Source organism: Anopheles cruzii, chromosome 3, assembly GCF_943734635.1.
Source record: "Anopheles cruzii chromosome 3, idAnoCruzAS_RS32_06, whole genome shotgun sequence".
Lineage (NCBI taxonomy): Eukaryota > Metazoa > Arthropoda > Insecta > Diptera > Culicidae > Anopheles > Anopheles cruzii.
In genome coordinates, this window is record NC_069145.1 from 52237387 (window position 1) to 52263089 (window position 25703).

The window sequence follows — 25703 nt, forward strand, 5'->3', positions numbered from 1 at the left end:
AGAAGGGTGGCAAAGGTCCGGCAATGACCGTAAATTAATTTAATTAAGAGAGATGAGATGCGACCAGCTCCGGTGCCGGGAGATCCGTGGAACGGACTCCGTTCGTCTATGTCCCGGTCCCGGTCCCCAGGGTGGATGATTTTTCAACGCGACCACGGACCAAACGACCCCACAGCTCTTCGCTGGAATTTCTCTACAAAAATCGATTCCTTTCCGCTACCGCCACGGGCCGGGGCCACGGACGCTTTCCCATGAACCGCCGACGACGACGTCTTCGTTCCGGATTCCATCTACAAAGCCGCCCCGTCGGCCAACGTTCCGGAGGCGCTGTTAATCAAGCGATAACGCATCCGGTGTTCTATTGGAAAGGTTCGGATTCACGCGTTTCCGCTCTTCCGGATGGCTCCGGAACCAATCCCGAAAAACTGCACACTGTTGTGGTCTAGCTCTCAGGTTCTCCGGGATATCGAGTCCGGACATCGGTCGCATATTTACATATTTGGATTGGGGCCCATGCTTTGGGGGTCCTGTTGGCGGATGCTTTTGGGAAGGAAGTGGCCTGGTGGTCAGCCTGATAAACTGGGCGAAAACAAGTTGGCCATGAGGTCGGGAACCACACATTAAAGTAATTGAAACTTGTAACTTCCCTTGCCTGGGATTCGACACACTACACACCTGCCCTGCGGGGGGAATCTGGGCCAAACTCGGCGGGTTGGTCGGCAGGTCGAATGATAAACAAATCTGCTTCGATTCATGGCGCGGCGCAAGATGGCGGCCATCCGTTCGCAAACTTTGTGGTGAAACTTTTCCGGCCCTGGCATTATTGCGTCGAGCTATAAACCGAGCGATACCCGATCGCCGGATGCTCGCCCCACAACACCCGTGGTCTCTGGTCGTCTCCTAATGTCCGGGCGAAGGTGTCGAGGGGCCACAGGGTGGAAACCGAAAATCAAGCCACAAAAGAAACACGAAGCGGGGAATGCGTAGAAAACTGAAGCCGAATCGGATCGGGATCGGAGGGTCGGTCGTCCCAAGAATGTCGTAATCGTGTAGCGTCAGACCTGAACGGACTTATTTTCCCGTGTCTTTCTAGCTTTCCGAGATCTTTCCACTGGCGCTGCTCTCCGTAGTTCTGTCGTTTGCTGCGTCTGCGTTCTGGTCTTAATGGCGCATTCCAGTGGATCGGCATTCCTGCTAAGGTCGTTTGGAAACGCCGCATCCGGGCGCTAAGGGGACGGCGGAAGTCTGCCGTTTGGGTCGCGCCTTGCCTTCAGTGCCCCGTGTGTAGATCGCTCGAGGATCGAGATCTCGTCCGCCGCCACCGCGGTCCCAAAGATCGTGAATCTTCAAAGTTCATGTTATGCTATCGCCCCGTTTTTTTGTGTCCCATCCGGTGGTGGGCCTGGCCCGCTGGCGTCTTCTCGACACTGGCGCTGGTGTCGTTGATCGCCCCTCTTTTTTTGTGGTCCCGAGCCTTGTCTAATGTGGATGCCGATTTTCGGCCATCGACTGCTGGCGACAATGCCCGAGAGAAGCATTTTAATTAACGTCAATCGCGTCGCGTAACAGACGATTAAGAGTTGCGCAAGAGTTGGAAAGACCGCCAGAGAGAAAGAGAGTGAGATCTCATAAAACGTAGACAGGAAGCGCCGACGAAGATCTGCGCATTTCGGCAATCTTGATCTCGGGTCGCATCGCTGGACCTACCACGTCGACGACGATGGTCAGAGGTGCCACTGGAAGTGAAATTCCCGATAAACATCCTATCCAGTGTCGGGAGGTCTTCGGGGTCCAAGAGCTCAAGCGCTTCTTCGTCTTGCGTAACGCTCGATGGATTTAGCGTACGTTCTCTCTAACGGCACGGAATGCGGCACGCAACGGGATACCCGGGGTATCGCCGTGTCTTGATCTCGGTTCTTGTGCACTCGCCGATCGCTTCATTCGTCGTTCGAATCTGGGCCACGCGGTTATTGCGTGCGGTCCTGAGGTGCTCACCACCGGGTCTACCAGTGACGTCCCATAATTGATCAATTAGCTCTCTCTCTGACCGCCGCTGTCAAACGGTGGTTGTGGTCGCGGCCAGTGTGTGTAGCTGGCAGCTGTGTCCGGTTTCATTCCCCACCGGTCCCCGGCTCCCCTGGACCGTCAGACCAAATGTCAGAAGCACCACGACGCCACACGCACACGTCATCCGTCAGAAATTACCCATCATTACCGGGGGCTGCTGCTTCTGTCTACTGTTGTACGCGGGTGTGTGCGTGATTGTTGTCTAATACACCTATCCGCTCTGTCTCTTCCTCTCGCCACGTTTCAGATGTTGAAGCACGTGCAGATATCGCCGATGCGCAGCCGGTCGGATTCGCTGTCGATGCGCTCGTCCACGTCGTGTGCCTCGTCACTGTGCGGCAGCCCGGAGCCACCGAGCGACCAGCTGCGCAGCCACTCGAGGGCCTCCAGCTACTCCAGCCTCAACGAAACCATTCCCCAGGTAAGTGTCCCACCCCGTAAACGTCGTTCATGCAAATGGGCAGCGAAATTTGGCAATTACATTAATCACCTTTGGGTTAAACACATTTTTTTTGGGTTCGCTTTCGGTAATCTGGTCCAATTTCCAAACGTTGCACAACAACGCTTCGACGACAACAATAGGCGCACTTGATTTGTCTGGCCACCCTCCTGAAGATCCCGAGGTCCGATCACTCTCCAGTAGCTTTGGTCCCCCGGGGTGGGTGAGGGCTAACTTTGGGTCTTTAATTTAATTTGTTGCGTGTCGCTTTTGCCTTCGTTTGCTGAGGTGCGCTCATTAAATCCCCGAGAGTGGTTCGACGCTCAATTTTTGCATCGGCCGTGACTCCCGCGACAAGCGGGACACTAATTATTGTCATTACGCCTAGCATTTACGCGCCAGCAAAAAGTTTGAGATTTTTCACGCCAATTCAATTTGGCGAAGCGTTGTTGGGAAATGGTGGCGCACGGCCAAGCAAATCATCTCGGTTAGCAAATCATCTTCATTTTAATGAAGTATTGTTTAGAGCTGGGGAACACCACAGCTTTCGCCTGCCGCGTGTGCCATCGAGCGAGAGATAATGTGGGAAATTCCTCGGCTCCGAACGTGTTTGAGGGCACATTTCCTCGGAGAAAACGTTGCCCGAGCTCTAGGGAGTGAAGTGAAACCACTTTTGGTGAGAATCATAATGGCGGCCAAGTTTTAGCACCCAACAGGACGAAGTTATCCGAGTCCGAAGGGAACTGTCACCCGGGTCTTCACGAGAGCTGTTTGTGTTTTCCTCCAGAAGCTCAGCCCAATTAACCCGGGCGCTGCGCCACTCAGGTCCATAGGGACCGCCATAGAATTCTTCGAAAGTTAGTCAGTCACTCTTTGTGGCGGCATTGCTTGCCCAGTTCCGCGAGATTCGAACCTACAAGCGGGCCAATCTATGTCCCGAGAGCGCTCCGCTCCGGCAATGTCAACAACTGTCAGAAAAGACCTGAGGTGGGGCCTTTCATGTGGGAGCGAATTTATCAACAAAACGCAAGCTTCGGCAACGCAGTAGCCCGCCATTCGCACTCGCTCTCTCCTCCGTTCCAGATTCCCAGGGGCCAGTGTGGAATTTTTCGCCGGAAAATGAAAGTTCAAGGTGTATCCACCGAAGATGGCCATCAAGATGCACACGGGGTGCAGACAGCGGAAGCCGCCCGAAGATTAGTTTTCGTTTAGAGAAGGAGAAAGAGGGAGAGCTTTTCCGCTGGCCGCTGCGCATCGCGGCTTCTACACAGGAAATTGGTTTTAGTGCACGACGCCGCCTCTCGGTCCCAAAACGGCTCGACTCGGCCGCGGCCGCGGACCACAAATCTGTTTCAGCCGACTCAGCACACTAATCTGGAGCACGGCGAGTAACGGAGCGCGGCCGTCGTCGCGGTCGTTTATCAACTGCGAATGATGCGATCCTGGGCCCCAGGGAGCGAAACAAGCGAAACGGTAAAAAATCGATCAATCAGTTACTTCCGGGGGGATGCAGTTCTGCGCGGCGGCCGATCCAAAAAACTGCCGACCCAACCTAAAAAGGACCCCCTTTTGATGCCGGTTCCGGTCGGTCGGTGATGAAAATTACCTTAAATCCAATTTATGGGATTCCACGTTGGGTCGCGCAGAACTTTGCCTTGCCGTCGCAGGTTTTGTGGTTTGCAAAAGTTGTCGCGCACCGTTTTGATGGTAATCTTGCCAAATGTGACTTTCCAACAAACAAGTTGCATCCTCAATCAGCCTCTTCGCCCCTGGTCCGGTCCGCCGTCGTCCGGTCGGAAACAGTATCGCAATGTGTTCTGCTGAACACGAAACTTTGTCCTTTCGCTTCCCCAGATCCTGAAGCTGTTTGCCCACCGGAATGTGTGTGTGTGCTAGAGGGTCCTATATTTAGCGTTACCCTCGCTACGCGCGAGGACCACCACGGGCATGGGCAGAGAAGAAAGAGAATACATTATTTGTGGTTCATCAATGTTTGGTCAGGCGCCGTTTGGGGGAGGGCCCACGAAAAACTCCTGTGCTCCTGGCACGTGTGAAGGGTCTTTGGCTTTGCCCGGTGGGGTCGAAACCGTACTTGGCTGTGTACATTACGGAGATACGGGGAACACTTATTTTGGTCTCGCCGCCAACTAATGGCGTGCCCACGTCTGGGGTCGGGACCTAAGCAAATTAGGCCCTGCGTTTGGGTGTCCTTGGTAGAGTCGGACAGCGGGGGAGCCCTTTAATTGGTAGCCTCGTGGACCTATCGACACACCACAAAACCGCATCCAGTCGAATGTCTGAAGATAAAAGTACACCATTCGCGTCCAAGCTAGTTTTTGAAGCTCGATGGCCCAAGGCACAAGTTGGTCCGAAACAGACCCAACCAAAAACAAAAAAAACAACCCGAGAAGGGTATCATCGAAGACTCTCGCACCTAATGAGCGCGCGCCCGAGTGGCCCGAGGGGAGACACCCTAGATGTGTTTAAATTTGGTCACAAAAGCCACGCTTTTCCCAGCCGGAGCCGCGCAGCCGGAAGTGATCGTTCGGCTGGCCGCAGCATAAAATATGCCACCATCGCGCGCCCCCCGTCACCGGAAATCAAACTATTTTCTCTTCGCCATCCCCACTGATGGCCAAAAGCAACACTCTCACTATCATCCGGCCTGCGGCCTTTCCCGGTGGTGGCCTTTCACGTCGTCGGCGAAGGCGAAACAAAAAGCTGCTTAAATTATTTTCATTTCCCGTTCCCGACCCCAGTCGCCGTTGTTGTTGTGGCCGTTTGCGGACGCGCCATTTTCCCCGCCCCGTGCAAATAAATGTGTCAAAGTTTTGGAGCCCAAAACGTGCCCATTGTCGCGTTCGATTCGCCGGCCCCAGCCAGCCAGCCAACGAGCGTTGGAAGAAAATTTGACAAAAGATTATGATTTCATTTCATTTGTTGCGCCGCGACGAAAAAGGGCGCTCGCGGATTGTGTGGAACGAAAGGAAAACATGTGAAAACCAAAAATAAAAACTGCAAACCATAGCACTTTCGTTGGGCCGAAAGCATAAACTGGACTGTTTTATAACCCGATGCCGTAACGCGTCTCGCCAAAAGTTGTGAGAAAATGTACGCAACAAGAAACACTACGCAACACACACACACACACGTGCACACATTTGTTGGTCTCCGCGATGGGAGCCGGATTCGGATCGTTAAGGGATTCGGTGGGGTGGTTCTGATTGGAAGAAAAAAATCAGCCCGATCGATGGCAAAAATCAATAACAAGTAATCATGGCACCCGCGAGGCAATCCGGATTTTTAAACACGCCGGCAATGTCTGTGATTGAATGGAATTGTGGCGATGCGATGCGATTACGATAGAGGTTTACGGGTATTATTGCATTTTATGTGTTTCGCGTTTCGACCACCGAATTTAGGATTTACGGCCCACCGGCCCCGAAGGAGGAATAAAAATGCTAGGTTTTAAAGGATAACCGGAGAACCGGTCACCGGCAACCGTAATATCAATTTCTGCCTTCGCAGTTTAACGATCCATCGCGATCTATATCAGCCTGTCTGTGTACATTGGCGCACTCTCGGTAGGCGCTTCATGACGCACAGCCTCCTGCGTGGGTTAGCATTTGTGGACGAAGCAGTCAAATGTGACAACATAAAAATGAGGTACCAAATTTGGCGTCAGAAATTGGTCCAAAATGCTAACAAAAAGTTTCACGGAACCGGCAAAGGACATCTTGCGGGTGGTTGCTCGTAGTACCGCAAGGATCGATTTGACGACCAACTGGACTTCAATTTTGAAGCGCCGTCCCCAGATGGGCGCCGCCTGGTGTCGGCTTCATCGGACCGGATACACTCTCGGGGGTTACACACGAGTCTCCCATTGCGACTTTCAATCTCGAACCTCCCCGACACCCGTGCACTGCGGCATCTCCGGAAGGTGTGGGGCGCAAACATATTGGACCCTTCGCCCTCTAGACAGGGACTAGAGTCGGAGCCACTCGTCGGCCAGTAAGTGGCGCACTGGCTCGGAAAATGGAAATCATATCGAAAAGGATAAGACAGCCAGCCTCGGCCCGGCCCGGTGGTGGGCCAATGTTTTCCGTTGATTTACACAAGTAACTGCACGCACAACGAACGCGTTAACCACCACCATCGTTCGTACGCTGTTGGCGCTCTTTGTTGTGGTTTGGTGCTTTCTCTAACCTATCTTGGGCTGGTAAACAAACGGGGCAGCGCCTTGGGCTGCTACCGAGGGACCCCCGTGGCAACCGTTTTCAGGCGGATGAAATGTTATCTTCACGACAACCGCGACGAAGAGACTCTCCTTTTGTTGTGTTGTGGTGCAGACTTTGCGATAATGCGTAGCGGCGCCGTCAGGTACTATTGGTGGTCGGCGGCGACGGCGTCGTCCTCGAAATGGGATTTCCAGCGTCTATCGCGCGCCGTAGACATCAAACAGCCATGTCTTCGTCGGCTTTATTGGACTGCTGTAAATTGCATCGCTTTAGCGCTCCGTGGGGGCGAAGGAACCGATTCGGGTGATGCGATTTTTACTTCTTCGTCTTCGGCCACTTTCTTGTGCGTGACGACCAGACCGGAAATCTACGAGAATCTACGTGCCACGTGCGTTTATTGATTCCGCTCGATAACAGAGGGTGCTGCGACGATGCTAATTTTTTTTGTTATATTGGTACACTCTTCATATGAACGTATGTTAATGGCTTGTTTTTTACAAGCCATTTAGTATCGACGTGTCAAAGTATTTTTTACAATGGAAGAAATTAAGTGTCATGCAGTGATTAAAGTTTTATTTTTGAAAGGTTTAAAAGCAAAGGAGATTTTTTGAACGAAGTGAAAAGTGAAAGTGAAAAAAGACGCTTCGATAAGGAATTAGGGGGTTAAAAGGAGGGTTTCTGAGTTTAAACGTGGTCTTACTAGCCGTCAAAACGATCCATGTCAAAAGCGTCCTAAAACAGACAAAACACCTGAAATCGTAAAAAAAATACAGGATATCGCATTGGAAAATCGACGAATCACTTAAAGAGATTTAGTATAAGGCCTAGCCATCTCATTGAGCAGTATAACCAATATTTTAACTGAAGTCTTGGGTTTCAGAAAGTTGTTTGCAAAATGGGTACCTCATTTGCTAAAAATGGAACAAAAACGCATTTGCATGCAACATTCCCCTCAGCATTTAGAATATTTTCAAAAGGACAAAGTGGATTTTGTGCATTGAATCATCACTGTGGATGAGACTTGGGTGAGCGGATTACTTGCCAACCGATAAAATAATAAGTTTTGATTATTGTAACATTTTAGACCAACTCAATAAGAAAATTCGTGAAAAACGACCGGGCCTGCAGAAGAAAAACCATCTCTTTCATCAGGGCATGTAACGTGTCACAAGAGCATTTTGAAAATGGCAAATTAAAGCCTAAATTAAAGTACGAATTTTTGGAGCATCCACTTCCATCTGTTTTCAGACCCAACAAAATCGTCCGTGAAAAATGTTTTTCGTCAAATGATGACGTCATAACAACTGCGGAAACGTATTTTGAAGGCGTTCCAGTTTTTCTCTTCAGGGATGGAATTTATAAATTTAAGTCTCCTTGGAACAAGCGCGTTGATGTTTAGAAAGGCCATACTGAATAATAAAGTGAATTTCAAACCATAAAAATGTGTTTGTGGACGACGCGAAAGTGGACGACGCGTTGTATACGTTGTGCGATCTGTCAAGTGGTGGGATTCTGACGGGTTGCTCGGATGCGAACTTGGCAATGTGAGTATTTTGGGCCATTAAAGTGAGGCGCGTGCTGGAATGTGCTTGGCCTGTGGAAGAACATCTCCCCCCCCCCCCCCCCCCCTTTTGGTGACCGGCTGCATCCGGATTCTTGGACCCTCGTGCTCTCATGACTTTCCCATAACCGCTCATTTTAGTGTTTTTGTTTATTGTTTACTATCTGGGCGGCACCCAATGGAGACTCTCTCTGAGTGAGGCATTCAACGCACGGTGGCTGATTTCCCAACGTGCTGCCAAAGGGTGAAAGTTATGGAGGTCGTTATCAGGGCGCGCGCGGGGTCGATGTCGCCAAAGGACGGGCACCCGGCACCCCAGACCCCAGTGAGTCAATCAACGACGCAACGCGCGCACATCACGCCAACTGCGCGATTATCTTCACGCTCGGCTCCCACCATGGGGTGGCCATTTTCCCGGCCCCGGCTCCGGTGAAATTTGTCTAATTAAAATAGTTTTCCCCCCCGGGGGCCCGGGACGAGTCGTGTGCGCGCTGCAGTAGCGCACCCTCCATTGTTTTGCGCCCGGCCCAATCGCGGAATCTGGTTCCCAAAGGGCTGCTGTCGGGTTGCGACAATAAATTTCCGAATCGCGCGTCGAGTTACGCCTTCATGGAGGCGCGCGGCAAGCGAATTCTTAGTGGCCACGAAGCCACGAGTAGTGGGAAACTTCGAGGTCCCCTCAAGAGAAGAAGTCTCGCAAAGAGTGGCTCACAATGCACACGGAAACCAAGCGCACAACACAACAACGGCCGTGGAGCTCAAAACAAAACAACAATGCGCGGTGGCGGCGACGGCGGAAACCGTCCGGCGCATTAAAATCACATTTGGAGTCACGCACCACACACCCCGCTCCGGAGTTGGCTCTCGGATGTTTCCCCGCCATTTTCCCATCGCTTTCTCTTGCGCCAAAGGGGAGCGCGCGCACACCGTAAAGTGTCGAGATTTATGGTAACAACCATCTCAACCCTCGCTGGTTCGTCTCTAATCATTGAACCTTTTTTGCGGGCGGATCACAGGCTGCTAACCCACGCCCAAGCTGCCCAAGCTGTTGCTGGCCATTTTTTGCTTCTGCAAATCCTTTGGTTAACCCCCCGCCGTTTGGTCCCGACAACACAACACGGAGGCTTAACGTGCTTAACGTGGAGCTCCCCGAACCCAAGTTATCGGCCCCGGGTATAGTTTGGGCTTTGATCTCGGCGGCCGAAAACCCGATTGACCACAGCCCTCCGAAGTTGGCCCAGTTTCCTAAGCGTGCAGGTATTAGATTTGGCTTTCCGGAGATGCCACCCCACAAATCAGCAGCGCTTAAATCCTCTCCTTAAAGACCTTCGCTCCTTTGAAGAAACGCGGGCCCATTCAAGCGTTCCAATATTGCTGGCGGCCCCTTTCGAGGGTTTGCTTGTTTTGTGGAATTATCGATCCCGAAGGAAGGGCGCCGGGAACTACTACCCCGAGTCCGAGTCGGGTTGAGATTATTTGCTCGGATTCCCTTGTCCACTGTGCTGTGCTGTCAGGAATTTATTGCTAACCATCTCCGTCCGCTTGTTCTCTTGCCGTCCCCACAGACCACAATTAAAATCTACACCGCGTGCCTGCGCCAGGACATCGAGTACAAAACGCTGGGCATCTCGTACGACGCGACGAGCAAGAGTGTGGTGCAGCAAGTGCTGCGAAGGTAAGCTTAGTCCCCGCGCGGTTTCGAGGGTGTCCTATAATTGCCTTTAAACGTCGCCGCCATCTAACGCTTTCCTCGCGGTTTTTAGATGTAAAATGCGTCATCGGGATCCCCGACTGTTCTACCTGACGATGGAGGTCACCGTGCGGCGGCCGGGCGTAAAGTCACTGCTCGAACTGGACGACGAAGCTCGCCCCGCACTGCTCCAAGCCTGCCACCCGAAGGGAGACTCCAGGTAAGCTCCAGGTTCAATCGAAGTTAAATCGAAGCACTCGCCCCACACAGCACACTAATGAAGACCGGTCCTCTATCCTGCCAACAGATTTTGCCTCCAACAAAGGCCGGGCGGCCTGATTCGGGTGCACACGTCCGCCTTGCAGCCCAACTCGCAGTACAAGTCGCTGCTCATTTCCGAGGAGACGACGTCGGACGAGCTGCTGTCGCTGCTGCTGTCCTGCTACAACTCGCTCGAGCCGGTCGAGCAGTTTTCGCTGTACGAGGTCTGCCCCGGCCAGGAGTACCAGCGGAAGCTGCACCCGGACGATCTGCCACTCAAGACGCAGCTGCAGCGCCAGCAAAAGGGCGAAATCATGCACTTCCTGGTGCGCCGCAATCCCAACTATCCGCGGCGCCGTCAGCTGCTGGCCACCATCACCGAGTCGAAGCACTTCCTCCTGAACGCCGCCGGACTCGAGCCAACGCCGGCGGCAGCGAACGGTTCCTCCAGCCATCATCCCATCGTGCCGCATCTGCACCCACTGGTGGCCCACCACCACCACCACCGACTGTCGCTGCACGGCGGGAGCTTCTCCCTTGGAACCACCACCACCGGAACCACCTCCTTCATTTCGGACATCGTGGACGGCCTGTCGTCGCTGAACGATCTGCCGGTGGAGACGAAAAGTTTGCTCCTCAAGGAAACCCGCCCGCCACCGCCACCGACCTTCTATCAGCCGTCCCTGGACGACTCGATCGCGTCAACCGGCTCGACCGATTCGGGCGATTCGGTCGATTCCACCGAATCGTCCTCGTCTTCGTCGTCATCCTGTTCCTCGTTTTCGTCCCTCTCGTCCGATTCGTCCACCTCGACGGCATCATCCTCGTCCGGGGCCGACGATGGCAGAACTAATGAGCAGCCGCCAGACGAGACCTACGCTACGCTTCGCCGCCAGCACCACCCGAACGGAGGAACCCTTACCCGCAGCACTGGCACCTTCAAGCGCGACCAGCTGAACAACAACAACAACAACGAGGACTCCAGTCCTTGCCACCAGTGCCCTGCGGCGGTGGCGGCGGCGTCGTTGTCGACTTCCGGCGTAACGTGGCGCCATTCGGAACCACCCGGCAGCGCGGCGGAACCACCCGAAATCAAGTGCAAAAACAGCGCCCAAAGCCTGCTGCCACCACCGCGCCCCGCCAAGTCGTCCAGCATGCGGCTGGCGGCCCTGGGCAGCAAACCTTCGCCGCTGCCCCTCTCGGTGCTGGCCGCCCCATCGTACAGCCCGGTGTACAACATTCGCGAAATCCGAACCGTGAGCCAATCGTTTTCTTCGCTCGGCATCGACAAGAAGCTGGCGGACATCCGAGGTTCCAGTTCCGGCCCGGAGCAGCAGCAGACTCCCGGTGGTGGGTCCGCTTCGCTTCGCAGCACGATCGTGAAGGAAATGGTCAACACCGATCCGGCGAAGGGCGTTGGTAACTTCGTGTACATCTAAACAAGGGTGCGTGTGCGTGTGCACTGGTTTGTGTGTTTTGGAGTACATTTTTATCGTCCTAGTCTTGGTAGAGTAATAAGAGGCGGGTGCCTTGAGGGGGAACAGCTATCTAACGCGTATCATAAAACCTAAGAGACCTAAGAAGCCAGCTAAAGCTTTTCGAAGGACAACACACACAGCGTCTTTGGAGCGATCGGAAGCGGTCAGCAAGGGGGCAGCGCTGGCTTTGGAAAGAGTTTGGCCCGACCACGGACGGATTGTACAGATTACCAGTTAGCGGAAACGTAGCGTTGTAAACAAGCTTAGCACCGCCCCCCCCAAACCGCACTCGTCCACAAATGCAAACAAAACGGAGGCTTAGTAGGACAGGGGACAGCAAAGTGTTTGGTGGTCGCAAAGAAGGATGGTAAAAATTGGATCCGAATCGGAGGAGGCGGAGAGTTCTCAACGTGGAAACGCAATTCGAGCGCGCGCGCTGTATGCCAAAGAGACATATTTTTTTAATTATTAAATAGCCGCTAGAGATTATCGTAAGCGCCAGTTTGGAGAGGAAGCGAGATAGGAGGTAGACCATTACGCCAAAGCCACCCCACAACACAGAGACCCACCCCGTTAGCACAAAACATCCGAGACTATCCTGTCCCTTCTAGTATCCGGACAGAGAGCGGTTCCGTGTGTACTCAGCAGAAATACCAAATGAACCGTTGAATTTTAACCGCAACCTCCCCAATATGCTTCACGTCTTTCTCCATACGCGTTTCCTTATGTTATTCCCACTGTTTGCTGCAATTTTGTTCTTTTGTAGTTTTCCAAATAATCAATTTATCGTTGTTGTGCTTTGTGTGCAGTCACTCTCAGCGTACACCATTATTCTCCCTTTTCTAGATGTTTGTACACTTTTATTACATTTTAAGTAAGTTATGAAACAAATATAACGTCAAACTATGGACCATTTTTAACCACACAGTGTGTTAATTACATGATGACTCTGTCTGCATTTCGTTGCTTTACCCTTCTTGGCGCCGCATGTCATTCTTGTCCATTCCACTCCGCCCAAACACATGACTTAGAATTCTCTTCGGGAAAGTCACAAACCACTTGTCGCATGCCAACGTACCGGGAATGTCAAGTGTGGGATGGACGAAAAACAGTTACAACCCGCGCTTCGCGGTCACAGTGTAACACGCGTGCGTTCGAGTGGTGTACCCGTGTACCCTCGATTCCCGTCCCAATTAGCCTCTAAAATGACAGCTTTGCGTCGTTTTCTATGCGATAAAATCCAGACGTAGGAAAAAGGGTTCTCTCGCTGATGAACCTTCAACAGATGGAAGCGCATCCGTTGCAACTTGAACCAGGGTCGCCTTGAGTCGGTCGCTTCGAAGAGGACGAATTTACACCATCGCGCACCGCACCGAAGATGGAACAAACATTATCCGGAATGCAGTGTTTGAAGAGGATCGTGTGGTGCAGTTTATCGTTTGGTGATTAACATCGCTCCGGACGAGGACGCAAGAAAAGTCCTGGCTGTGGCAAGAAGATGATCCAGCACACAGCTCACGGGCCGCGATTCTTGCCGCCGGTTCATTGTCTCGTGGGTACGTTGTGGTTACGGGGCTACTGCTGTGTGAATGAGTTGGTGTGACTTCGGTCAGTCCGCGTTGCGCTAGAGCGCTAGAGCGCTCCTTCCAGATGCTTATCCTTTCGAGGACGAAAGATTTGGGACACCGAGCAACTTTCTCGGGCTTACGGCGCTGGCAATGGCATTGCATTTGCATTAGCACCAAGCAGATGCTAAGAAATTCATCAAAGTTTCGAAGAATGCTCAACCAATGGCGTCGCCTTCGCCAAACATAATTTACCGGGTCCGGGGCGACACCGGGACGAGTTTCTCGAGCCCTGGACTGCGGCGCTACACATTAAGCGAGATAGTGTGCACCGAAACTATGCTTCAAACTTTTCCTATTTTCCCAGAGATTTCCGAGGCCTCGAACGCTGCAAGTCGTGGTCGATTGCGCACGAATAGAGCCGTAATTTCATCCTTCAGCGCTGCGACAGAGAGAATCCCAGAAGTTTCGCTGTGTTTTTGTATTTTCTTCTTCACCACCGAATGTGTTTGTTCGTCCCGGCCAAAGATTTCTAATGCAGCGTCTGTTGCATTTCCATCTTCCGAATGGAACCGTAAAGGATGACTTTACGCCCACCGGAGGGATCTTGAGATGAGGTTCTTGTGCGCGTAGCGGGGTTTCCGGTGTTTGCGGGAATTCGTAATGAAGGTAAATATTTATGAAAACATTCTACGAACGCACACAGCAACAGTTTTAAATAAACGCGGTGTTTGAGTTTGAATAAGGACAGCAGGACCGATTAAGGGACCAAAATTATCTTTTGGATATCCCTTCGCTTGTTGTAAAACGAACTGTATAGTTTCTTACAGAAGTTTGGAAGAGGTTATTTGAATTGCAAAAGTTCTTAAGATTTTGAAATAGAGTTGGATTCTGAACATTTCAACAAACAGATGGAACTCACACAATACTTACCAAACCATTGATCTATATTTGCTCATAATTTTCATAATTGTGGTGAAAGTTATTCTCCCGGGTGACAGTCTACAATATGCTTCGTGTGGCCGGAAGCAGCCACAGAGGCATTTCTCTTCAGGGCATCCATTGAAAGCTTTTGAAGCAGGGAACAATTTAGCTGGTCGTCGCATGGATCTCCGAGGAGGAGATCACTTCAAACCTTCATGGGCCGCTGCCTGGTGGGGATCAGCTGTGTGATAGGTCTGTACATTGTAGTGTTTCTTCTTAAGACCCTTGGCCTGTATTTATTTCCAAATAAAACAATAAAAATATTGCTCTTGAAACCGCAAAAGCCATCGTTTGAATTTTCTTTATTTCCGCTGGAATTGGAAAGAAATTGGTCACCGAAAGAAATGAGGGAGGAAAGTAAGGTAAGGCTCGTAACAATGCGCGAATGAAAATCAATTTCCGTCGGAAGCTTCAGGAAAAACATTTGGGAAAACGCTGCTCGCGCTTTTCTTCTCGACCTGACGCAGAGGTTTTCGCATGCTGCGCTGCTTCTTAGCCATTCCAGTTTCTTGGATGGTTTCCGAAACAAGCTGCTAGCGTGTGGTCATTTCTTTTAATCGGAAAAATCCGCTCCAAAAATTTGTCAAGATTTCGCCGTCCCGCACAAACGATAAAAAAAGCGGTGCCGGTGCCGCAAAAGCAATAGGGGAGCAGGAAAGCCTGGTAGGTAGCACCAGTGACTTGCGTGCAATGTTGCATGCAACATTGTATGAATCATTTGGTTTTCAAAACTTACATGCAATGTTGTGTGCAATATTGTATACAATGTTGCCTGCAATGTTGTATGCAATTTTGGTGGCGAAGCTTGCATGAAAAAACTGCGTAACAATATTGCATGATACGTCCAACCGTAGTCAAACTTCGGATTTTTCGGCTTTCAGTTTTTTTTTTATTTCTCATATTTTACAGATTTTTTTTTGCATATCACTGAAGCTACCTACCAGTCGCTCCTGTTCGCCTAGTGTTTTTGGGGCTCCAGAAACCCGTTTTTTCGGGTTGTCTGGCCGAGACTGCGATGTTTTGACGAATTTTTGAAGCAGATTTTTCCGATAAAGACCACACGCTGGCAGCGTTTAACGGAAACCGCTCAAGACATTGAAATGGCTAAGAAGGGGCTCAGCATGTTTCCCTGCTGCTTCCGACGAAAACTGATTTTTTTTCGTGCACGAAAATTAGTGCACGATTGCAATAGTGAACCCTGAATCCCCAAATACTATATAACTATACTAAAAGGCATAATTAAACGATCCAACAACAGAAGTTAATGTTTTTTTTTGTTACAATAGTTGCTTATGTTTAATGTATTTCTTCGTTTGCTTGCGATTGCGAGGTTGACTAACTAAACTGAATTCTTTTGTTAAGTTATTCACATCCGAAATTTATATTTGCTTGATTTATCGTGGTTTGAATTCTAAAAGTACGGTCAATGTTACAATTAATACTATTGGCCTCAACAATGCCACACATTCTTTTTGTATGCCTTTGCTGGTTTCAAACTTTTCCATTTCCACTTTGCAATTGATTGTTCATACTTTTTGTGCATTAATGTTTTGTCTAAATTCCGTTCACCAATTTATTCCCATGAATAATCACGAAATGCATTTTATATAAACAACGATGCATTCTTCGATTTCCATTTCAATTCCAGTCACCACCGGCTCTTATTTAAACGTCGCTAAAATAAGCACCACGAACCGAAAAGCGGCGCAGGGACAATGACGGTAAACAAACGGACGAGGATAGGATATTTACTGCACTTCCGGCGTCGACGCCGCGAGTCCCACGCCGAGATCGCCGGCGGGCACACTTTTAATAAACACGATTTATTCTAATAACAAAACATTTTATTCCGCTCCAGTTCCGCATCCCGAGTCGAGGCAATAAAACCAAGAGATGCAACATGGCGCTGGGTTCACCGAGCTGTGTCGTGGAACCGGACACGAGGGCAATGAGGATTAAAAATGCATCCCTTTTTCCTGCGCCACCGAACCGGGCACCGGGGTCACTTGCACCGTGCACCGTGTTTACAAACAAATGAAGAATTATGTAAATCGGGTCATAAAAATGAATATCTTTCAACATCCTTGCCCTAGCCCAACGGCGTAGATTAGTTTTGTTCCCGATTTGTCTGGCTCCTCCGGACCACCCCAGGCGGGCGTTGTTGGACCTATTAAGTCGACGAAATGGGTTCCGGTCGATATCCGGTGCCATCTTTGAGACCTTAATGCTACGACAGCGACAGCATAATTACAATTTCGCAACATTATCGAATCCACGTCGGGGGAGGGAGGTCAATACGGAACTTGTTGGCGTGCCTCCAATTTCACAACATTGCCAATCACACACCCGATAGATGCCCGAATATGGTAGCAATGGCCTGGATACTGCCAAAATTTGGGTTGTCTTGAAACGTCTCCGAGACGCGAAATATTCTCGTCTCGTATTCGGGGCGATAAGTAGGCCTCGGCTTGTATTGAACTATGCGAAGAATGTCTTTAATTATCGTGTTTTTTGACTCTGTTTAAATTTGTTTGTTTAAAGGGCATAATTAAAACGCACTGCTGCGCGACGATAAATCAAACAATTTCTCGACCAACCCAACCGCCGGCTGAATTTCACAAAAACGCGTATTCGCGATTAGATAGCTCCAAGCGTACGCAGATCGCAGTGTTTGTGCGCCCCCAAAGCGTTACACATACCAACGAATACCGTGACGGGTGGCCGGAGTATTTAAGGCCCCGTTCGACACCGGCAACCTCAAAAACACAGTTTGAAGTTCGGGTCAACAATCAGGGAACAAGTTGAATTCACAGCCCCACGGTCGCGATGCGTAAGATAACGCCCATGTTTAACGAGTACGTGTACGGAGCGATCCGCCGGATCGCGGAAGAGCACGGGTTCACGCCGGATCTGTTCTCGGTGGACTTTGACGAAGAGACGCGCCTGGAGTGTGACGGGTTCGTAAGTTTCGTGTTCAAGGCCATCATCAACGGGGACGACCGGGAGCTGACGTTGTGGTGTAAGGTGCCGCCGAACGATGACGATCGCTCGCTGGAGCTGTTCAAACGGGAGTGCTTCTTCTACCGCGAGATTCTGCCGGCCTTCCACGACTTCCAGTGTGGAAAGGGTGTGCGGGAGGGTTCGGCCGACGGGTTCTTCGCCACACCCCGCTGCTACCTGGCGCACTGCGAAACCGACGGATCCGAGAAGCAGGCGTTAATCGTGCTGGAGTACAACGAGGCGTACGAGAAGTGGGACTGGGACAAGCTGGAACCGATCAATCTGGAACATACGAAGTTGGTCATGGAACAGTTGGGTTTCCTTCACGCGTTATCGTTCGCGATGAAGGAGCAACGGCCGGCGGCGTTCGAGCAGTACAAGCGCGAAAGCGGCGTTCTGATCGAAGGGAACAAGCTGTTCACGCTGATGAAGGAGTCGTTCGATCGGGCCATCGTCACGATGAAGACTCGGTTCGAGTCGGAACAGGAGCGCATCCAAGCCGTGAAGGACGCGGTGTACGAGGGCCTGAAGAATAGCTGCCACCCGGTGACGGCGGACTCGTTCTGTGTCGTCACGCACGGTGACTGCTGGATCAATAATCTAATCTACTCGCACGATCAGGTACGGGGCGGAAGGGAGAAGCAACCAACACCATGACGGACTGATGTGACTTATCGGTATTTTCTTCCACAGAACAACGTCGCCACCAGCGTCATTCTCACCGACTGGCAATCGTCGCGTTACGCTTCGCCCGTGCTGGATCTGTGCTATTTCTTCTTCATCTCGACCAGCGAGCAGTTCCGACGGGAGCACATGGACGAATGTCTCCGTTGCTACCATAGCGCTTTGGCCGGGCTCCTCGAGAAGCTGGGCGGTGATGCGTCGAAGCAGTTTCCTCTCACCACCTTGCTGCGGTTAATGAAACCCTTCCGCGAGCTGCTCGGAAGTTAGCGGCTGCAACAGTCCCTCGATCGGATGAGCCATCAATCCTGAGCCGCAACCCGGCACCCCACTGCGCGTGAATTGATATGCCATCCATCCGATCGTGGGAAAATCGTTAGACACCGTTGGCGTCAACCCGGGACGTACCCGGACGAACACACTGCTGGAGAGTGCGCACTGCCACCAGAACTGCGCCCAGAGGAGAATGAAACTGGGACCATAGCCTTTGCATAGGCCATAAATACAAGCAGCAGATAAGATATGGGAAATGAAAGCATTGTGTTCAGAGCACACGTTCATGATGACTAGGCAGAGCTAATCGATCGAATCAGCTCCTGAAGATGTGCGAGAATCCGTTTTGAATGCTTTATGCATGGCTTTTTATGAAACGACGCTCACCTAAGAAGTCGTTCTGATGCCACCGTTCACTCCTTCGACTATCATACTGTATCAAGGGTTTCACAAATCAAATGTGTAACATTTAAACGCATTCATTTGGCCGCAGAAGATATGATTCTACGAAGGAATCTACAGACTATGAACAGACAGCCTCCAACGACGCTTCAACGAGTGTGCTCCTGGCATACAATGTTTTGTGAAATCTCTATTCAAATTAGCAATTTCCTGGTACACGGACCGTTCGCCCAGTCCGTTCCGTTCTTCCGAAGTTTAATTGATTCACTTCCACAAGCAGCACATGAGTGCATCCTTGCGCTGTGTTAAGGAAACGCGTGGAATGTGAGAATACAATAAGCCGGCCATAACTATGCCTGCATCGGCCCTGAAAATATCCTTTTTTATGAAGGCGTACAGTAAATAGAAGCCGGCTTGCATTTACCGACATTCGATCCGATCAACCTTAGCCAGGCCCATTACAGGATAGTGTCGAATGTGCAAAACGGACGATTAAGCAGCAAATTGTTGGCAGCCGATATTTTACACCAACCCAAAATGTTCCTTCCGCTTTTAATGGAATGCTTTTTATGTCAATATGACAAGTGAATGAATTTTTATACTAGTTTTCCATTACTCTAACTATATTTGAAATTAACCCAACATTTTAAAATATCTCAGCATAATGAAAATTAGAAGAATTTAAAAAACCAATTTCACAAATATTGTGTGCAATTTGTGACACACTTATTGTCTTAAATGCAAAGCTATTTAATATCGATATTGTATTTTTACCATTCCAGATAAGTAACTGTCTTTGGTTGTAAAAGACAGTTTAATATCGCACCAATTCTTCAATAACCGCTATAATCAGCTTTAAGCTTTTATAATCTGCTCCAATGGTCATAGTTTTGCCGTGGAACCTGCACGGTTTTTTGTCACAGTTTTACTCCATTCAAGCAAATACACTCCTTAGCTACCCATCGAAGGCTCACCATCTGGCACAACTTTGGAACGTCTTCGGTTGCTGCTATCTTCTCTCTCGGACCTATGTTCGCTTTCCTGTACAACACTCCTGAACACGGCAGGGGACGCTGCCTTCCCCGAACCCGCCAGCGGGGATTGTGCGGCACAAATATGCAGATTAACTTTAGCTTTTTTCACTCCACACTTTCCATAATCGTCGATTAAGTGTCCTACCCGGATTGGAGACTTTTTCTGCTTTCTTCCCAACAACAGAAAAAAAGGTTATCCCAAGTCACTTTCAAGGATTCCGAGAACCTGCGCTCCGCGTGACGATGCAGTTCGGCGTGCGTGAGTTGAGGTTTGGCTTCCATCCTCTGCATCCTTGCCAGATTTTCTGTTTCTCCCTGTGTCTGCGGCACCTTCGGGTGCAACTCCGAGCAGCACGTGCACAACATAAGCCGGGCACCGTCCTCACTTACGTACTTCCTGTACAACGTTGTCATGTGTTTAATACAAAGATTCCGCTTTTTTCTTCGGCGCTTCCGTTATTCAATTTTAAAGGTTCACCCGACTGTAGAGAGTCCTCGGTTGTGTCAGTTTGAGGAAGAACTTTTCTTTTTCTTCATTCAATTTCAGTACCAATCGCCGACTCGTGAGTCGTCCCGAGCAGGGAGATTGTTTACATGATGTGGTAGGGTTTCCTTGGCGACACGATGCACGGGACAAATCAAAATTTCCATACGCCTCCTCCTGACCGAAGGGTCAAACGAGAGCCCCTCAATGTAATTTGATTTGAAGCGTCATGGTGAAGGTAGAGAGAGGATTTAGCTCTTTCAACACAGCACATTCCGACCGGAAGCCACAAAACCAATAAAACCTATCTCGAAAACGTGTGATGAAATTTTGTAGTAAGTCGTCCTTAGCGTTGGTTCATCGCTTATTTGAACAAAATCCGGGCGACGTGTTCCTAAAGTTTAAAATCTTTTTACTGGTTTGGCTATTTGGTTTTTAAAGAGGCGGAAGAGCCATTCTCTTCTTGATCGAAATCCTTCTACTTCCGAATTTAAACCGCACACCGTGTTTGCTTTCAGAATAACAGCTAAATTTCAGTTCATACTATACATGTACTATACTTGTACTGTAGAGTACTTTCTAAACAGCAATTTATTAATTTTTATTTTTTTTTTTGGGCCGTTCAAGTTTATCGTCTTTCTATCGTCATGTGCGTCGATTCCCGGTTCGTTCATCGGTTTGCTTCAGGTGTCAGACGGTTTGCCTACCGTCAGGCGCCTTCGCACGCTTTGGATTAAAAGCCGTCGAAAGCGCGCGCTGAAAGCGCAAAGAATATTAGGTTGTTCAGTAAGTTTTGCGGGTCGATAAGCAAAACTCATTTTTAGGGTTTGAAACACACTTTATTACGCAGTATGGTCTCCCTGACAAAAACAATACACTTGTTCTAAGGAGACTCCATTTTATAAATTCCATCCCTGAAGTGGTAATCTGGAAGGGCTTCAAAATAAGCTTCCGCAGGTGCTATGACGTCATCATTTGATGAAAACCGCTTTTCGTGCAAGATTATTTTTGGGTCTGAAAACAGATGAAAGTCGCTGAATAAGGTGGATACTTGAACAATTCGAATCGAACAAGGGTTTTTGCCATTTCCAAAACGTTGCTGAAGAGGTTGTTTTTCTTCTGCAGACCCGGTTCTTTTTCACGATTTTTCTCTTTCTGTTGGTCTAAAAGGATGAAACAATAATCAAAACTTATTACTTTTATCAGTTTTCAAATAGTTCCGCTAATAAAATTCCATTCGCATCCCACAAAACTGATGCCTGAACACCTTTTTGGGTGTTTTTTGGACACAAATTCGTTTCGAAGCCAAAGAACCAGGTTCACACTACTCCTTAGCCTCTTGTTTTGATTCAGGATCATGATGATATACCTAATCCATCCATCTATCCTAATCAATTATTCTATCGAAAACGCTCAAAATGTTGCCGAGAAAGTTGCATTCGCAAACGTTTTTGTTCCATTGTTAGCAAATGCGGCACCCATTTTGCACAGAGCTTTCTGAAACCCAAGACTTCAGTTAAAATATTGATTATACTGCTCAATGAGATGGCTATGGCTTCTACTAAATCTCTTTCAGTGATTCGGCGATTTTCCAATACGATTTTCCTAAAAAATTAAGTGACCGATTGAAATGAAACTTCACATACGTTCATATGAAAAGTGTACCAACATACCAAACAAAAATTAGGCTCGTAGTAGCGCCCTCTGGTATCGAACCACAGCATTTAATGAACAACCGAGTATCAATCATAGCGAGACGTGCGACGTGCGGTTCTTGCCAATCCTGGCAGAGGGGAGGGAAGACGCCCGTTTCGCCGGTGCGTCGATCAAATGGCAAGCAAATCACGTCTCCCGCCCATCGAAATAACTAAATCTCCCGTTCCGGTTCGGCGCACCTTCTGGCTGACAGTGCTGGAAGCCAGTGGAAAAATAATCCAACAGGCCCGTCGTAAGAGCAAAACATCAGCCATGCTACTCACATGTTGCGAAAGCATGAATGGGGCTCATGCTGCGCGTATTATGCCAATTTGGTGTGTGTAGTATGGCGGTGTGCCAAAATACGTGCCGCATTACCGACCGGAGCAGTCAGCCGAATGATGGCTGATGAACCATTTCACCGTCGGAAGGCCGGGCAGGCCGGGACTAAATCGAGCAGAAGTTTGATTATTTTTAGAATGACAACGTACGCAAAAAATCAACAATTTCGCCAAGTGTTTAGTGAGTTACGAAAACCGAAAAGCAACGAGCGGTTAGAGGCGCGTTCCAACTTTGATGAAAATCTCCCTGCGCCTTCTAAGGGGTTTCCCAGGGAGTCGCAATCGATCCCGAAAAAAGAGCAATGAGTTGGCGCGTTGGAGATCCGTTCAAGCACGAAGAAAAGGTTCGCTCACACTTCCAACGCAAAGGTGTGCTTGCGATGGCGGAAATTCGATAAATTATGGAAAAGTTGCTTCGTGAAAGCCACAGAGGCGCGTAGCGAAACCTCCAGCAAATATGGCATAACAAAGTTTGGCGCTTATTTTTGAATTCGAACTGGATCAAATGGTCGTAGGCTTGATTTAATGCAATAAAAGTAAAGTGGTTACAGTGATTTGTATCTGCTTTTTACAACATCGTCGAGCGTGAAGGAAGAGATTCAACAGGGCGAAGCGCAACAAGCGAGTCACTCAATTTTGGAAGTTGATGCAATCTACCAATAACTAGCTTTAGGCGTCGTAAAGTCGACACTCTTTGCCACCAACTGCGGAAAGCAGTAATGTAAAAAGTTTGAAAAGATTTCCGCAATCGTTTAATAGTCTTTAAAGAAACATGCCTTCGAATCAGATGGCAACAGTCTAGACAGACCTGAAAATGGCGACGCTTTGAAAGCTCTTAAGTCTCAACGAAGAGGATCGTCGAACATCGTACATTCTCTCACGAGAGGTCCTTCCGTCGTGAGATAAATGGCTAACCCAAAATAAGCAACTGAAGCATTCAGATATGGCATAAGAAAAAAAAGAAGAAACATACTAAAGAATAACGGACCGCCACAACGGAACGGAATGATGATAAAATATGTACGCTCGACACAGATAAAATTAACGTCCTAGATCTACGCAAACCGAGGATACGCAGCAATGGCCACCGTGGATTAATCATTTATTATAGCTTAGCCGTTTGCTGGAAACGGACATGTTTGTTTCCGGAGAATAACCGACCAAAGCCATGCCATTCTAGTTTTAATCAGTTCCGAAACGGGCGTAAGGTTTTTGCGGATGTGCAAGAAAGTAAGTTTTGATTGATTAGACCACAAGCCGATCTGACGCGGGCGTACCTCTTCAACATGCCCAGTATCGGTATGATTATGGGAGCTTCAGATGCTTAGGCGTGATTTCCACACGAATGTTCGAACAGTTGAATTCCTGAGGCGTCCTTCAAAGAGTGGAATAAACATTATTAGGCAGATTTAAGAAACCGGGAAGATATCTCGTATCAAACTCCCAGAAGAGTATCACTCGGTGCGACAGAGGAAAACCAACTTACGTGTACATAGGCCGTGTCCTTAACCACAATTGTGCGTTTGAAGGTTTGTTTTTCATTTTTCAACTTTTAGTATATGTCACAAAAGTGAAGTGTTGCCTAAGCTACTCAATTTGTGACTCTATTACAGTTATTTGGACTGCCACATCGAAAGAATTGTCGAAAGACGTACAATAAAAACGATTTCATGCAAACGTGATATGGATAAGGTTTCATTTCATCGAATTGCCGCCACCGAGACGTGTTTGGTGTAGTTTAAGCGATGGAGGGCGGAAACGACCCAAGAACTTTATCGACATGGTTCGTTTTATTTCTATCCAATTGGACCGAAAACTGCCTCGGTGGCCCATTTCATGGATCATATCGATGCAAATTCTTTACCGGCGCCACCCACAAAATGGGATGGCCACAGCTAAGCAGTTGCAACACGGTTACGGCCAAGTGCTTGGCTCGTTGAATGCTCACTTCTCCGATTTACGAGCAGGAACAGTGTACGAGAGGTGCAAGCACACAAAAATAGAGACCCCGTGCTTCGCGCGGAAGATCAAATACTTCACATAAGTTCACTTTTCAATAAAATCGGTACGGAGCGCATTCCATTTGCATGTGACTTCGTTGTAACGACCCACAGGAATCAACCTTTCATATACGTTGCGAGGGGTTGTGCAATGGTTTACGACGACGACGACGACGAGTAAGGTTTGAGGAGTTTGAAGTTGCGCCGTTTAGCACTCGGTTTGAAAATGGCGAAAGTTTGCAGCCGAGCGAGATCCATGCTGAGGCTTGATAAGATTTTTGTCCTTTTTTCTGCAGAACTCCCACGGCACACCACAGCACAAGTGGGCCCATCGGGTGGGAAATCCGGAAACATTATTGCGATCACAAGCTCCCGAGTTGCTGCAAGTGCCGAGTGAAAAGGGAAATGAATGTTAACTGTTTTCCCCATGCTCTCGAGCCTCTTGTTCTCGAGCATCGAGCAAGAGCAGTTTCAAAGAGTTACATATGAAAGAGGAAATAGTTGTGGGAGTTCATAATCTTTCAGGCGCTTACACATGCCTTTTTTCCCCGGCAGTTCCACGTCATTCCTGTCTTCCTTTTTTTTAATGCTGCAAGTATTTGCTAAACGCGCCAAGGTTCCCCAGATGGCGAACGGCGAGGCGCTGCGGCGAGGCGTTGCGGCGAGCCATTGCAGAAGGTCCTTTTTGGGCGCGGGACTGGCGGGGCAGCTGAAACTAAAAGTATGAACCGTTACGTACAACAATTTATATGATAATTTCGACCATCCACAACGCCACTCTCGGTGGAAGCCGTCCGAGCACGGGGCAGGCCCTCGCGGAAAGAAAAAGCATTATTCAAGGTTAAGTATCCCTACCTTTTTATTTGATGAAAACCGGAAAATCCGCGCCGTACGAAGCCAACGATAGCCACCCGGCGCACCCACCGTGGGCGTTGGGGCGTATTTCGAGGGTGAAACGAGATTTTAACAGTCACCCCACTCCCGGACTCTGACATGGGCTCTGACGCTAAAATTTGCACATTTTTGACAATCATTCAACGAGTTATTATATTATAATATTCGAACAACGGCTACGGCGGAGAAGTGGGAAAGCGTGAAATACCCCTGCCGACACTGCACGACACGCTAGTGCGACGGTAAATGATCCGTTTTTCATTAGGAACCGTGAAAAAGGCATAGGTAATGTTAAAAATAGATTCCAGTCACACAAGTTGATTGAGCAATAATAGTGGTCCTTGGTTGCAGTTGGTCAACAAGGTAGTCAAACAGATAGCAAACAGTAGCTTATCGAAAATTAGTTTCGATAAACGGCCTTAACTAAAAAGTGTTACTTAGGTATTTTATTATAAGTGCTTTCATTTTATTTAGGGCTGACATTTGTCAATAATAATTTAATTAATTTGAAAACTTTTTTTTTTATTGTTCTCCCTTCGATCAAGTATAATATAAAGGCAACGCCCTTTTTTAGACAAGTTATGTTCAAATGGTTACTTAATCATGCCATTATTTT

The 25703-nt window shown here is 49.0% G+C and overlaps 2 protein-coding genes across 2 annotated transcripts; both read left to right on the forward strand.

Moving 5' to 3' along the window:
- The first annotated feature begins 2314 nt into the window (after positions 1 to 2314).
- Positions 2315 to 12058, forward strand: LOC128273822 (uncharacterized). Its single transcript, XM_053011877.1, has 4 exons — positions 2315 to 2488; positions 9871 to 9980; positions 10069 to 10215; positions 10303 to 12058. Exons 1-4 carry the CDS (start codon positions 2315 to 2317, stop codon positions 11693 to 11695), a joined length of 1824 nt encoding a protein of 607 aa, XP_052867837.1. The 3' UTR covers positions 11696 to 12058.
- Positions 12059 to 12939: 881 nt separating this feature from the next.
- On the forward strand, positions 12940 to 18234 carry LOC128270579 (uncharacterized). The gene is made up of 3 exons (XM_053007990.1): positions 12940 to 12980; positions 17097 to 17904; positions 17977 to 18234. The coding sequence occupies exons 1-3, from the start codon at positions 12940 to 12942 to the stop codon at positions 18232 to 18234; spliced, it is 1107 nt and encodes a 368-aa protein (XP_052863950.1).
- The last annotated feature ends 7469 nt before the right edge of the window (positions 18235 to 25703 follow it).

Coding starts and splice junctions, on each gene's coding strand:
- LOC128270579 (XM_053007990.1), top strand. CDS start 12,940: ATGACAGCTTTGCGTCGTTTTCTATGCGATAAAATCCAGAC. Junction 12,981..17,096: donor CTATGCGATAAAATCCAGAC/GTAGGAAAAAGG, acceptor TTGAATTCACAG/CCCCACGGTCGCGATGCGTA. Junction 17,905..17,976: donor TAATCTACTCGCACGATCAG/GTACGGGGCGGA, acceptor TTTCTTCCACAG/AACAACGTCGCCACCAGCGT.
- LOC128273822 (XM_053011877.1), top strand. CDS start 2,315: ATGTTGAAGCACGTGCAGATATCGCCGATGCGCAGCCGGTCGGATTCG. Junction 2,489..9,870: donor TCAACGAAACCATTCCCCAG/GTAAGTGTCCCA, acceptor CCGTCCCCACAG/ACCACAATTAAAATCTACAC. Junction 9,981..10,068: donor GTGCAGCAAGTGCTGCGAAG/GTAAGCTTAGTC, acceptor CGCGGTTTTTAG/ATGTAAAATGCGTCATCGGG.